Source organism: Pygocentrus nattereri, chromosome 1 (assembly GCF_015220715.1).
Source record: "Pygocentrus nattereri isolate fPygNat1 chromosome 1, fPygNat1.pri, whole genome shotgun sequence".
Taxonomy (NCBI): Eukaryota; Metazoa; Chordata; class Actinopteri; order Characiformes; family Serrasalmidae; genus Pygocentrus; species Pygocentrus nattereri.
Window position 1 is genome coordinate 2,926,374 of NC_051211.1, and position 13,393 is coordinate 2,939,766.

At 45.5% G+C, this 13,393-nt stretch overlaps 1 protein-coding gene across 1 annotated transcript in view; it reads right to left on the bottom strand.

Moving 5' to 3' along the window:
• LOC108441737 (NACHT, LRR and PYD domains-containing protein 12-like) overlaps window positions 1-13,393 on the bottom strand; it is a 45,679-nt gene that overhangs the window by 11,594 nt on the left and 20,692 nt on the right. Inside the window, exons 14-16 of the mRNA XM_037539136.1 lie at window positions 13,159-13,332; window positions 8,257-8,430; window positions 7,213-7,386 (exon numbers count right to left, since the gene is read on the bottom strand). Coding sequence (XP_037395033.1) covers window positions 7,213-7,386; window positions 8,257-8,430; window positions 13,159-13,332 — 522 coding nt within the window. The remainder of the gene's footprint in view (window positions 1-7,212; window positions 7,387-8,256; window positions 8,431-13,158; window positions 13,333-13,393) is intronic.

Below are 13,393 nucleotides of genomic sequence, written 5' to 3' on the forward strand. Positions count from 1 at the left end.
TCTGATCCCGTGGCCGCACCCCGCGGCACGCCTGATCCCGTGGCCGCACCCCGCGGCACGCCTGATCCCGTGGCCGCACCCCGCGGCACGCCTGCCTCCGTGGACGTCGCAGCAGGCCCCGCGCCTGCCTCCGTGGACGTCGCAGCAGGCCCCGCGCCTGCCTCCGTGGACGTCGCAGCAGGCCCCGCGCCTGCCTCCGTGGACGTCGCAGCAGGCCCCGCGCCTGCCTCCGTGGACATTACATCCCCTTTGTTCCCACCCATCCCGCCCTCGTCTGTGTCTGTTCCCCCTGGGCCTTCTGTGTCTGTTTCCGTTCCCTTGTTTCTGCCCTGTTCAGTCCCTGGTTTTGTCCTGTTCCCTACTGTTGTGTCTGTCTCGGTTCCCGTTCCTGTTGTGGTTCCCGTTCCTGTGTCTCCTTTTGTTTCTGTTCCTGTTTCTGTTTCCGTGCCCGTGTCCGTTCCCGTGTCTGTCCTGGTGCCTGTTCCCCTGTCTCTTGCGTGGTCTGTTGTTCGTTCTTGTTTTCCTCGTCCTGTGTCTCCGGTCGTCTCTCGTTCGGCGTCGTTTTGTGTTGTGCCTCCTCGTCCTCCCTCCGTTTTTTGTCCTCGTTCTGTTTCGTCTGTTCCTGTGTCTGGTGTGTCTTCGTCTGTTCCTGTGCCTTGTGTGTCTCCGTCTGTGTCTGTTCCTGTGCCTTGTGGTTCTGTTCCTGTGCCTTGTGGTTCTGTTCCTGTGCCTTGTGGTTCCGTTCCTGTGCCTTGTGGTTCCGTTTCTGCCTCTTGTGGTTCCGTTTCTGCCTCTGTGCCCGTTTCTGCCTCTGTGCCCGTTTCTGCCTCTGTGCCCGTTTCTGCCTCTGCTCTGGCTTCGGTGTCTGTGCCTGTTTAGTTTAGTTTTGTCTTTCTCTGGGTTTCGCTTTTTTGTTGGGTTGGTTTGTTTTGTTCTGTGTGGCACGCCCGGTGTGCGTGCCTTTGGGGGGGGGTTCTGTCACGGTTGGCTCCTCCCAGTCCTGTCCATGTGCTCATGTTTTGGTCTTGTAACTCCGCCCCTGATTGTTATCACCTGTCCCTCATTGTTCCGTGTATTTAAGCCCTGTGTTTGCCCCTTCCGTTGGCCAGTCTTTGTATCTTTGTATCTTTGTATCTTTGTACCTTTGTACCTTTGTATCGTGTCTTTGTACCTGGTCTTCGTACCTGGTCTTCGTTTGTGTTAATTCTTGAGATGTCTTACCCTAAGTCTGTACGTGTCGGCTCATTGACCCTGGACTGTTCTGACCACGACCCTGGATTTGCCCCTAATAAATCTCGCTTATCTCAGCGTGTGCGTCCGCCTCCTCGCTCCGCGTTACAGAAAGACTGGCCACCACAGGACGCAGCAGGTAAGCGAGACTCCGGCATGTGGTTGTTCCGTTGGGACGAAACTCCGGCTGTTTTAAAGCAGCCCGAGTTCGCGGTGTCCCAACGCCACCAAGCCGGAGACAGCAAATCCCCTGGCGCTGAGGGAACACGAGCGTCTCGTCGGTCCCGCAAGAAAGCGGAGGACCTTCCCGCCTTGTGTCCGGGCGACGAGAGCTCAGGTAAGCGCCTTGGGTCTGCCCGTCTTGAGCGCCACTGCAGGGAGGAGCGACCTGCAGTGCAAGACGGGGTCAGACGGCAGGAGCATTCAGATGACCCGTTTTTTGGTACTCGGCTCGTTCGCAAGCGTCACTGCGAGCTGCCAATCGCTCGAGTGAGCTTTGGGAACGGCCGAGTGGGTCCAGTATCTGTGTGTTCCTCCAGGTTGGAGCAGAGGTCCCCAGCCCGAAGGCTTGATCCCGTGGCCGCACCCCGCGGCACTTCTGATCCCGTGGCCGCACCCCGCGGCGCTTCTGATCCCGTGGCCGCACCCCGCGGCGCTTCTGATCCCGTGGCCGCACCCCGCGGCACGCCTGATCCCGTGGCCGCACCCCGCGGCACGCCTGATCCCGTGGCCGCACCCCGCGGCGCTTCTGATCCCGTGGCCGCACCCCGCGGCGCTTCTGATCCCGTGGCCGCACCCCGCGGCGCTTCTGATCCCGTGGCCGCACCCCGCGGCGCTTCTGATCCCGTGGCCGCACCCCGCGGCACGCCTGATCCCGTGGCCGCACCCCGCGGCACGCCTGATCCCGTGGCCGCACCCCGCGGCACGCCTGATCCCGTGGCCGCACCCCGCGGCACGCCTGCCTCCGTGGACGTCGCAGCAGGCCCCGCGCCTGCCTCCGTGGACGTCGCAGCAGGCCCCGCGCCTGCCTCCGTGGACGTCGCAGCAGGCCCCGCGCCTGCCTCCGTGGACGTCGCAGCAGGCCCCGCGCCTGCCTCCGTGGACGTCGCAGCAGGCCCCGCGCCTGCCTCCGTGGACGTCGCAGCAGGCCCCGCGCCTGCCTCCGTGGACATTACATCCCCTTTGTTCCCACCCATCCCGCCCTCGTCTGTGTCTGTTCCCCCTGGGCCTTCTGTGTCTGTTTCCGTTCCCTTGTTTCTGCCCTGTTCAGTCCCTGGTTTTGTCCTGTTCCCTACTGTTGTGTCTGTCTCGGTTCCCGTTCCTGTTGTGGTTCCCGTTCCTGTGTCTCCTTTTGTTTCTGTTCCTGTTTCTGTTTCCGTGCCCGTGTCCGTTCCCGTGTCTGTCCTGGTGCCTGTTCCCCTGTCTCTTGCGTGGTCTGTTGTTCGTTCTTGTTTTCCTCGTCCTGTGTCTCCGGTCGTCTCTCGTTCGGCGTCGTTTTGTGTTGTGCCTCCTCGTCCTCCCTCCGTTTTTTGTCCTCGTTCTGTTTCGTCTGTTCCTGTGTCTGGTGTGTCTTCGTCTGTTCCTGTGCCTTGTGTGTCTCCGTCTGTGTCTGTTCCTGTGCCTTGTGGTTCTGTTCCTGTGCCTTGTGGTTCTGTTCCTGTGCCTTGTGGTTCTGTTCCTGTGCCTTGTGGTTCCGTTTCTGCCTCTTGTGGTTCCGTTTCTGCCTCTTGTGGTTCCGTTTCTGCCTCTTGTGGTTCCGTTTCTGCCTCTGTGCCCGTTTCTGCCTCTGTGCCCGTTTCTGCCTCTGTGCCCGTTTCTGCCTCTGCTCTGGCTTCGGTGTCTGTGCCTGTTTAGTTTAGTTTTGTCTTTCTCTGGGTTTCGCTTTTTTGTTGGGTTGGTTTGTTTTGTTCTGTGTGGCACGCCCGGTGTGCGTGCCTTTGGGGGGGGGTTCTGTCACGGTTGGCTCCTCCCAGTCCTGTCCATGTGCTCATGTTTTGGTCTTGTAACTCCGCCCCTGATTGTTATCACCTGTCCCTCATTGTTCCGTGTATTTAAGCCCTGTGTTTGCCCCTTCCGTTGGCCAGTCTTTGTATCTTTGTATCTTTGTATCTTTGTACCTTTGTACCTTTGTATCGTGTCTTTGTACCTGGTCTTCGTACCTGGTCTTCGTTTGTGTTAATTCTTGAGATGTCTTACCCTAAGTCTGTACGTGTCGGCTCACTGACCCTGGAATGTTCTGACTACGACCCTGGATTTGCCCCTAATAAATCTCGCTTATCTGAGCGTGTGCGTCCGCCTCCTCGCTCCGCGTTACAGTAATTGATAAGCAATAAAAAAAATCCTAATATTATAAAACTCTATAAGGCTGTAAAAGAACTCAGGTGATTTTTTCATGTGAACAAATATACATAATGTAATGTAAAATGTAGAACATTTTTAAAACACTAAGTGTTTATTTGTATTCACTTTTAATTCAATCATTTTTAAAACTTTTTAAAAATTTGATGAACTATTCCAATTTATTTAACAAACTACTAACGTACTGTTTAGTAACAGCTGAAAAATGAACATGCATTAATCAGCTTCAACCATAAGACAATTACACTCAAAATAATGCTAATCCAAAGACAGCAGTAGTTCGGTGTTTCTTTTTTTTAATGCTGATAACAGCTCTGGAAGAAATCATAGTCTAACAAAAGGAGATCATGTATGATAGTTACATGCTGTTCCAGCCTGTTTGGTTAGATTTGGTTAGATTTTTTAATCATTCATAGGACTGTTATAGCTCACAAACCTCAGTATAGCTTAGGCATGTCAAAGTGGGGACCTTGTTTTTAAAGGAAAATAGTACAAAGACTCCACGATCCAGAAGAAGTGACTTAGATGTGTGTGTGTGTGTGTAGTACAAAGACAACATATCAAATGTTGAAATTGAGAAATTGTATTTTTTTAAGCCCATTTTGAATTTGATGCCAACAAGACATTCCAAAAAAGTTGAGAAGGGTGCATATGTATCACTGTACTGCACTGCCTCTTCTTTTACTCTGTAGGTTTGGGAACTGAGGAGACGCTGCTGCAGTTTTGAAAATTAAATGTTTCCTGTTCTTGTTTGATACCAGAATTCAGCTGCTCAATAGTTTGAGGTCTCCTTTGTTGTATTTTTCATTTCATAATGCTCCAAATGTCAGTGAGTGACAGATCTGGACTGTAGGTATGACAGTTTAGCACCCGAACTCTTTTAATATGGAACAACACTATTGCAATACATACAAAAGGTGATTTGGTATTGTTTTGCTGAAATTGGCTTTCCCTGTGATGTGAATGGCAGTATATGATGCCAAAACCTATTAAAATTTATTTCATTCAGCATTAATGGTGCCTTCACAGATTATATACTCCTACACCATCATGAATACTGGCTTTTGAACTGTGCACTCATAAATAACTGAGTGGAGGACACAGTGTCCATGATTTCCAAAAATATTTAAAATGCTGATTCGTCGGACCACATGACACTTTTCCACTTATTCTTAGTCCACTTGAAATGAGCTTGGGCCCAGAGAAGGTGGCAGCATTCATGGATCCTGGATTTTGTCTTTGTGTTTTAGAGTTCTAACTTTTGTGGATGCGGCAACAAACTGTGTTCACAGGTAGTAGTTTTCATAAGTGCTCCTGAGCCCATGCAATGATTTCCACTACAGAATCATGTCCTTTTTTAATACAATGTCGCCTAATGGCCCAAAGATCATCCCAGCAAATACTATTTTTTGGCTTTGTTCTTTGCATACAGAGATGCCTCTTTTAATTATCTTATGTATGGTAGTTGATAAAAAGCAAAAGTCCTTCGCTATTTTATGTTTAGTAATGTTATTCTTGAATTGCTGCCCTACTTGATTATGCAGTCTTTCACAGAGGGGTGAATCTCTCTTCATCTTTACTTCTGAAAGACTCAGCTTTTCTGGGATGCTCTTTTTTTATACCCAATCATGTTACAGACCTGTTGACAATCAGCCACCAGAGGGTTTTATTTGCATTACACAACTTTATCAGCCATTTTTTGTCCCCATCCCATCTTTTTTGGTAACTTGATTTAGTAACTGCTTTGTTTGGACGGCTAAAACTAAGATCAACGTCCATTAGTACATCAAGACTATGTACTACTTCTTTAGATTTTAGGGCTCTGGAATCCAGATAGGCAGCTACACTATATTGGCACAAGTATTTACTCTTCTAATCACTTACTTGGCCACATGTGCAAAAAACCAAGCACCTAGGCCTGCAGACTGCTTCTACAAACATTAGTGAAAGAATGGGTCACTCTCAGGAGCTCAATGAATTCCAGCATTGTACCAAGATAGGATGCCACCTGTGTAAAAAAATCCAGTCGTGAAATTTCCTAACTAATAAATATTTCACAGACAACAGCCAGTGGTATAACAAAGTGGAAGAAATTGGGATTGACAGCCACACAGCCACAAAGTGGTCGGCCACATAAAATGACAGAGCAGGGTCAGTGGATGCTGAAGCGCATAGTGTGCAGAGGGTGCCAACTTTCTGCAGAGTTAATTGCTCCAGACCTCCAAACTTCATGTGGCCTTCAGATAAGCTCAAGAACAGTGCATAGAAAGCTTCAATGGGTTTCCATGGTTGAGCAGATGCATCCAAGCCTTACATCATCAAGCGCAATGCAAAGTGTGGAAGGCAGTGGTATAAAGTGCCACCACTGGACTACAGAGCAGTGGAGACGTGTTCTTTGGAGTGATCAATCACGCTTTTAAGTCTGGCAATCTGATGAATGAGTCTGGGTTTGGTGGTTGCCCAGAGAACGGTACTTGCCTGACTCCATTATGCCATGTATAAAGTTGGTTGGTGGGGGGATTATGGTGTGGGGTTGTTTTACAGGAAATTTACAGACAATATCATGCTCCCAACTTTGTGGAAACAGTTTGGGGATGGCCTCTTCCTGTTCCAACATGACTGCACACCAATGCACAAAGCAAGGTCCATAAAGACATGGATGATCGAGTTTGGTGTGGAGGAACATCACTGGCCTCAACTGTCCTGACCTCAAACTGATCAAACACCTTTGGGATAAATTATAGCAGAGACTGCGAGTCAGACCTTCTTGTCCAACATCAGTGTCTGACCTCGCTTCTGGAAGAACTGTCAAAAATTCCCATAAACACACTCCTAAACTCCTAAAAATAAAAAGGATTGTCTAGCTTTGAGCATTAGTGTGTTTCAATCAGGCAGCCTGTCTTTGAAGATTTCTTTGTGAATTTGAAAATTGGTTTAACACCAACTGTGTTCAGCCTTCCTACATTCTCTGAGGTAACATTTCTTCAAGGTGCTTTCTATTGGCATGACATAGTTTGAGCTTTAACTGGTGCAATCTCATGCATAAAACTGATTAGTATGCAATGCAATTTATTGAACTCGCCTCTTGTGGTCATGGTTTGGCTGGCAGGCTAACTGTTAGCCAGTTAGCTTCTCAGCATTGTTTACAGAGCTGGATTAACATGCTTGGTGTAAGCCAATAAACACACACACACACACACACACACACACACACACACACACACACATATATACTGTATATATCATTATTATTATTATTACTATTATTATTATCTTTTATATACCCTTTGTTCTTCAACTTTTTACATTATAATTAGTGGGCTTGAACAGAAAAATTAATCTTAGCTAAAATATTAGCTAATATGTCTGTTCATTCTGTAAATGTAGTTTATTTGATGTTTGATATGGGAACAAACAATTTCTTCTCTTGTTTATTCATTAATAACAAAGCAAAATGCATGATTCATCACAAATAATTACTTTTTATCATAAGGTTATAGTTAATGCATAGTTACAGGTTACTAAGGAACCACACTGTAAAGTAAATATCACAAATGCTTTATTGGGAGAAAATTAACTACTGAGATAAAAAGTCATGTATGACTCTCAGAGAGATAATCTTACCACAGAGTCTCCAGTTTACAGAGAGGATTCTCTAGTACAGCAGAGAGCAGCTTCACTCCTGAATCTCCTAGATTATTCTCAGACAGATACAGGGCTTTCAGATATAAGGGGTTTGATTTCAGAGCTGAAGTCAGAGTAGCACAGCCTCCGTCTGTGATATTACAATTACACAACCTGCAGAGAGAACAATGAGACACTGTTGATTCTTTAAGTTCAGAACACAGAGGTCAGTTCAGTAGCAATTTCATCATGAACATGTGACTACAGTCAGTGCTTTACAATAAAAAGTACAGTTAAAAAGGAACAACAGACAAAATGGTAATTAAATTAAATAAAGTGAAATGTAAGAGAATTTATTGATGAAAGACAGAGTAATTTGTATGAAAATGTTGAAGAAAAATAAATTTGTGCACAGATTAAGTGGTGAGTAGCAGTTTAAAAGTATAATAACAGGTCACTGATGAACCACTCATATAAAAATGTAAATGGTGAAGATCAAAAGTCCACTCCTCATTTATTATTCAATGACTGTACACATTTAACTTAATAGACTAATTTGAAGAAAATTATTGTGAAGTAAGGGCCAGAAAAATATTAATTTCACAGTAACACGGGTCATTTTTAACTTATTCTTATCTCACTAAAATCATTATTTGAATCTGAAATAAGAGGTGAATGTAAGTAGACTACATCATGGAAGTAAAAAAATAAAGCATGTTCTATGAGTAGGTGTCTTTTTTTAACTGATACTCTCTAAAAACAAACAAAATTAACAAACCATTAGAAAATGTATTTCAAATTTATTGAATGATAATATTTAGTATAGTTCAAAAACATTATTTAAAAAATCTAAATACTAATGCAGAAAGCAACATAAAACATACAGCATAAAGATGGAATGAAAAGTCTCAGAAGAACTAAAACAATTTCAGGATTTTTATTCTGAACCTACAGACTTGAATATAGATCAGAGAATATTCATGATTAGAGACCATGTCTTACTAAGGAACAGGTCATGTGAGACTCTCAGAAAGATGATCTTACCTCAGTGACTCCAGTTTACAGAGAGGATTCTCTAGTACAGCAGAGAGCAGCTTCACCCCTGAATCTCCTAGTTTATTATAAGACAGATTCAGCTCTTTCAGGTGTGAGGGGTTTGATTTCAGAGCTGAAGTCAGAGCAGCACAGCTTGCATATGTGAAATTACAACAATACATCCTGCAGAGAGAACAATGACACAATGCTCAGTCTTTCAGTTCAGAACACAGATCATTTCAGTAGGAACTAAAACACTGTAGAAAAATATTTCAGTGGTCTGTGTTATTGCTAATTATATGATAAGTTGCATAATTCTAAATATTGTGCTATTTTTATATTATTGAAGTAAAACAAGTAGATGGTAAAATGAAAGTATAAATACGATGAGTTTCATTAAAAGTTTAAAGAAAGATAAAGTAAAAAAAAATAGTTCCATGCAAAAAGTTCTAGGTGAAGAGGTCCACAGTGTGCCGATACATTTGTTTGAATATATATTTTTTTCATACATCATTATCATCATCATCATTGACTGCTTAATCCAGATAGGGTCGCGGTAGCAGTTGGGAGAGCAAAGAATCCCAGATAACCCTGTCCCCTGCAACTTCCTCCAGCTCATTTCCAGGGACCCCAAGCCGCTCCAAGGCCAACTTGGAGATGTAATCCCTCCAGTGGGTCCTAGGATGACCCCAGGGCCTTATCCCATTAGGCTGTGCCTGGTACACCCCACCAGGAGGTGTCCAGGGGGCATCCGAATCAGATGCCTGAACCACCTCAGCTGGCTCCTCTCAATGCGGAGGAGTAGCGGCTCTACTCCAAGCTCCTCCCGGATGGCCAAGCTCCTCACCCTATCAAATAGATTGTAGCCCACTTCCCTGCGAAGAAAGCTCATTTCCACTGCTTGTATTCGCAATCTCATTCTTTCGGTCATTACCCACAGCTCATGACCATAAGTGAGGGTCGAGATGTAGACCAACCAGTAAACAGAGAGCTTTGCCTTATGGCTCAGCTCTCTCTTCACCACTACAGTCCAGTACAGTGACCGCATTACTGCTGCTGCCTGTCCCGGCCTGCGGCTAATCTCATGATCCCTCTACCCATCACTCGTGAACAAGCCCTCCACCTGGGGCAAGTCCTTTCCCCTTACATGGAGTAGGAATGCCATCCTTTTCCGGGTTAAAACCATGGACTCAGATTTGGAGGAGCTGATCCACATACCAACTGTTTCACACTCAGCTGCAAACCACTCCAATGAGCACTGGAGGCAACCATATGATTCAGTCAAGAGAACAACATTGTCTGCAAACAGCAGAAACGCCACCCCCCGGCCTCCACACAAAATGCCCTCCTGACCTTCGCTACGCCTTGACACCCTGACCATGAATATCACAAACAAGAATAGAGACAGGGCACAATCCTGCCGGAGCCCAATGCTAAGTGTCTGACTTAATACTGAGTATACGAACACAGCTCTCACTCTGGAAGTACAGAGATTGAATGGACCAGAGTAGTAGCCCCGTTACCCCATACTCCCACACTCCCACTGGGGAACCCAGTCATAAGCCTTTTCCAAATCCACAAAACACATGTAGACTGGGTTGGAAAACTCCCATGCCCCTCAACAATCTGCGAGAGAGTGAAAAGCTGGTCCATTGTTCCACGGCCAGGATGGAATCCGCATTGTTCCTCCTCAATCTGAGGTTCAACTATCAGTCAGAGTCTCCTTTCCAGCACCTTGGCATAGACTTTCCCAGGGAGGCTGAGCAGTGTGATACCCCAATAGTTGGCACAAACCCTCCAGTCCCCTTTTTTAAAAATGAGGACCACCACTCCAGTCTGCCAGTCCAAGGGTACTGTTCCTGAGGTCCATGCAGTATTGCAGAGGCGTGTCAGCCACAACAGCCCCACAATACCCAGAGCCTTAAGCATTTCCGAACGAATCTCATCCAGCCCCAGTGCCTTGCCACTGAAGAGCTTGCCAACTACCTTAGTGACCTCCACCAGGGAAATGGAGCTTGTGATGGAGGCATGTCTCCTGGATTAAGGAGTTCTTCAAGGTGTTCTGTCCACCAACTGACAATATCCTCATTTGAAGTCAGAGTGTCTCCACCCTTGCCGAATACAGCTTGGGCGCAGCCACCCCGACCACTCCTGAGTCGCCATACAGTTGTCCAGAACCTCCTTAAAGCCGACTGAAAGTCTTTATCCATGGCTTCACCAAACTCCTCCCATGCCCTGGATTTTGCTTCTGCCACTGTTGTGGCTGTCACTTTTTTCGCCTGTCGGTACCTTTCGGCTGAGTCAGGAGTCCTTTGGGCCATCCAGTCCCTAAAGGCCTCTTTCTTCCACTAGGGGGTTCTTGGGTTACTGCCCCGACAGGCACCCATAAGCTTTTGGCCACAGCTATGCCTGGCAGCTTCCACAATGGAGGTTTTGAACAGGGTCCATTCAGACTCCATGTCCCCTACCTCTTCTGAGACATGAGAAAAGCTCTCCCGGAGGTGGGAGTTGAAATCATTCCGAACAAGGGCTTCCGACAGTCATTCCCAGCACACCCTCACTATTCACTTGGGCCTACCGGGTCTGACCATCAGTTTTCCTTGCCATTCCTTTCCTTTCCAACTGACCACCAGATGGTGATCAGTTGACAGCTCAGCACCTCTCTTTACCCGAGTGTCCAGAATATACAGTCCCAAGTCAGATGAAAGAACAACAAAGTTGCTCATTTACCTCTGACCCAAGGAGCTTTGGTACCATGTACACTTATGAACATCCTTGTGTTTGAACTTGGTGTTTGTTATGGGCAATCCATGCCTGGCAGAGAAGTCCAATAAGAGTTCACCATTTGGGTTTAGATCGGGCAGGCCATTTTCCCCAATTACGCCTCTCCAGGTCTCCCAGTCATTGCCAACATGAGCAGTGAAGTCCCCCAGTAAGACTATGGAGTCTGTAGGCAGGACCCTTTCCAGAACCCTACCCACTCGCTCCAAGAAGGCCAAATACTCTGACCTGTTGTTTGGTGCATAAGCATAGACAACAGTCAGAATGTTCCTCTCTGCGATTTTAATTCGCATTGAGGTGACCCTCTCATCCACCGGGACAAACTTCAGCCAGCCGGGCACTCATGAGTATCCCCACTCCCATCCGGTGCCTCTCACCCTGTGCAACCCCTGAGTAGCAGAGGGACCAACCCCTATCCAGGAGTTTGGTTCCAGAGGTGACACTGTGGGTGGAGGTGAGCCCAACTATATCTAGTTGGTACCTCTCAACCTCCCCCACAAGCTCTGGCTCCTTCCCCCCAGTGAGGTTACATTCCACGTGCCAAGAGCCAGTTTCTGCCAGGAGGGTCTAGGCCGTCAAGGGCCCCCCTGCCATCTCCTACTGCCTGTGCAGCACTGCAGCGCTCTCCCATGCTGGAACTTGAGGGTGATGGCCCCACATGGTTTCATACAGTAGATGATAAATTGTGAGGAAAAAAATTAGGGTGACACTATTTTAAATAGTTGCTTTTTGATTAAATAAATACTCTACAGACTTTCATTAACATATCACAGCACCTTTTATTGTTTACAATATGCTGAATTCAGCTGTTTTTCACTTTACTTGGGGTCTTCAATGTCATATCTGTAGATGTTTACCCTAAGAGGAACTGAACAGTAACAGGTTTAATACAGACCATCAACAATCTCAACAAGCTGTTATAGACTGACACAGACACCATGCTAAAGCTGGAGCTTTACTTGATTAGGTTTTGGTTAAGGTTCAGCTTAGGTTTTGAGTTGAGGTTAGGTTTAGGACCAGGGTTAAGGTTGGGTTTTGCTTAATGGAAATACCATATAAATCCGCTTCATGTAGCACATGAACAATACATCTGTTTAATGTAAGTAGTGTAAAAACAGTACACCTTCCACATATTTACCTGAGTGTTTACAGATGCTGCACTACTGCTACTTCAAACAAAAAACAAAACTCTGATAAACTAATTTTCAGCAAGATGGTTGTAAATGTTAATGTTAAAATGTTAAATGGCTAATTTTAGCTAACAATTGCTGTAGCTAGTAATTATGCTAAGGCCGGCTATCCAGTAACACCACGGAAATACAATTTGTTAAAGGAGTTTTTGGCCCAAAACATCTAACCTTACATTTCACTTCCCAAAAAAAGTAACGCTCTCTATACATTACAAAAAAAGTGTTGAGAATATCATCATCATCATTTGATCAGGAGAAAATAAAGGGGGAATTCTTAACCTAGGAGGCTTCCTCCTTAATACACTTTTAGAAATGTATTTACACAGAGAAACTTTCAGTCAGACAGTAAAAAATTTCTTCTCTACATGAATGAAGAACAGAACAATTGACAAACAGAACGATATGGCCAAAAATGTTGTCAGGACTGATTGCGGATCTCCATGCCCAACATCCAAACAAACCTGCTCAGGTTTGCCCAGAGGTTGCCCCAGATGTTGTTAGTTCCTGTTCTGTTAATTTCCTTAGCAATTTGTAAAGTACTGGTTCATTTACTTGAGCTACTGTTCTATATTATTTTTGCCTTTTGAGTGTCTGGACTGTCTTTTTGGACTTTTGACTCTGATTTTTGCCATTGGCCTTTTGATCTTGGTTGGCTGACTTATGTTTTTTCTTGTGTAAGACCTCCAGACTTCTTAATATTAAATTAGATTACATTTCAAACAGTAAAAACACCTCCAAGTGCTTGTACAGTTGTGTTGATTTACACAACATTAAATCATATCAGGGCTGTGATTTTGCCAAGTATTTAAAAAATAAGATCCCAGTATTAATTATGTACTGTGTGTTTATACATAGCTTAGTTAAAAACTATGAACTGAAAGTAGTACCAGAGAATAAATCTTACTGAGGACAAGGACATGTGAAGAAAATATTATCTTACCACAATGTTTCCAGTTTACAGAGAGGATTCTCCAGTCCAGCAGAGAGCAGCTTAACTCCTGAATCTTCTAGATTATTCCCATCCAGATTCAGCTGTTTTAGACTGGAGGATTCTGAGCTGAGCACTGAGGCCAGAGCTGTACAGCTTGACCATGTCAGATTACAATTTGACAGACTGAAGAAAACAATATCCAAAAAAATGAACATAAATCTTACTTAAATGAGCTCCTAAAATG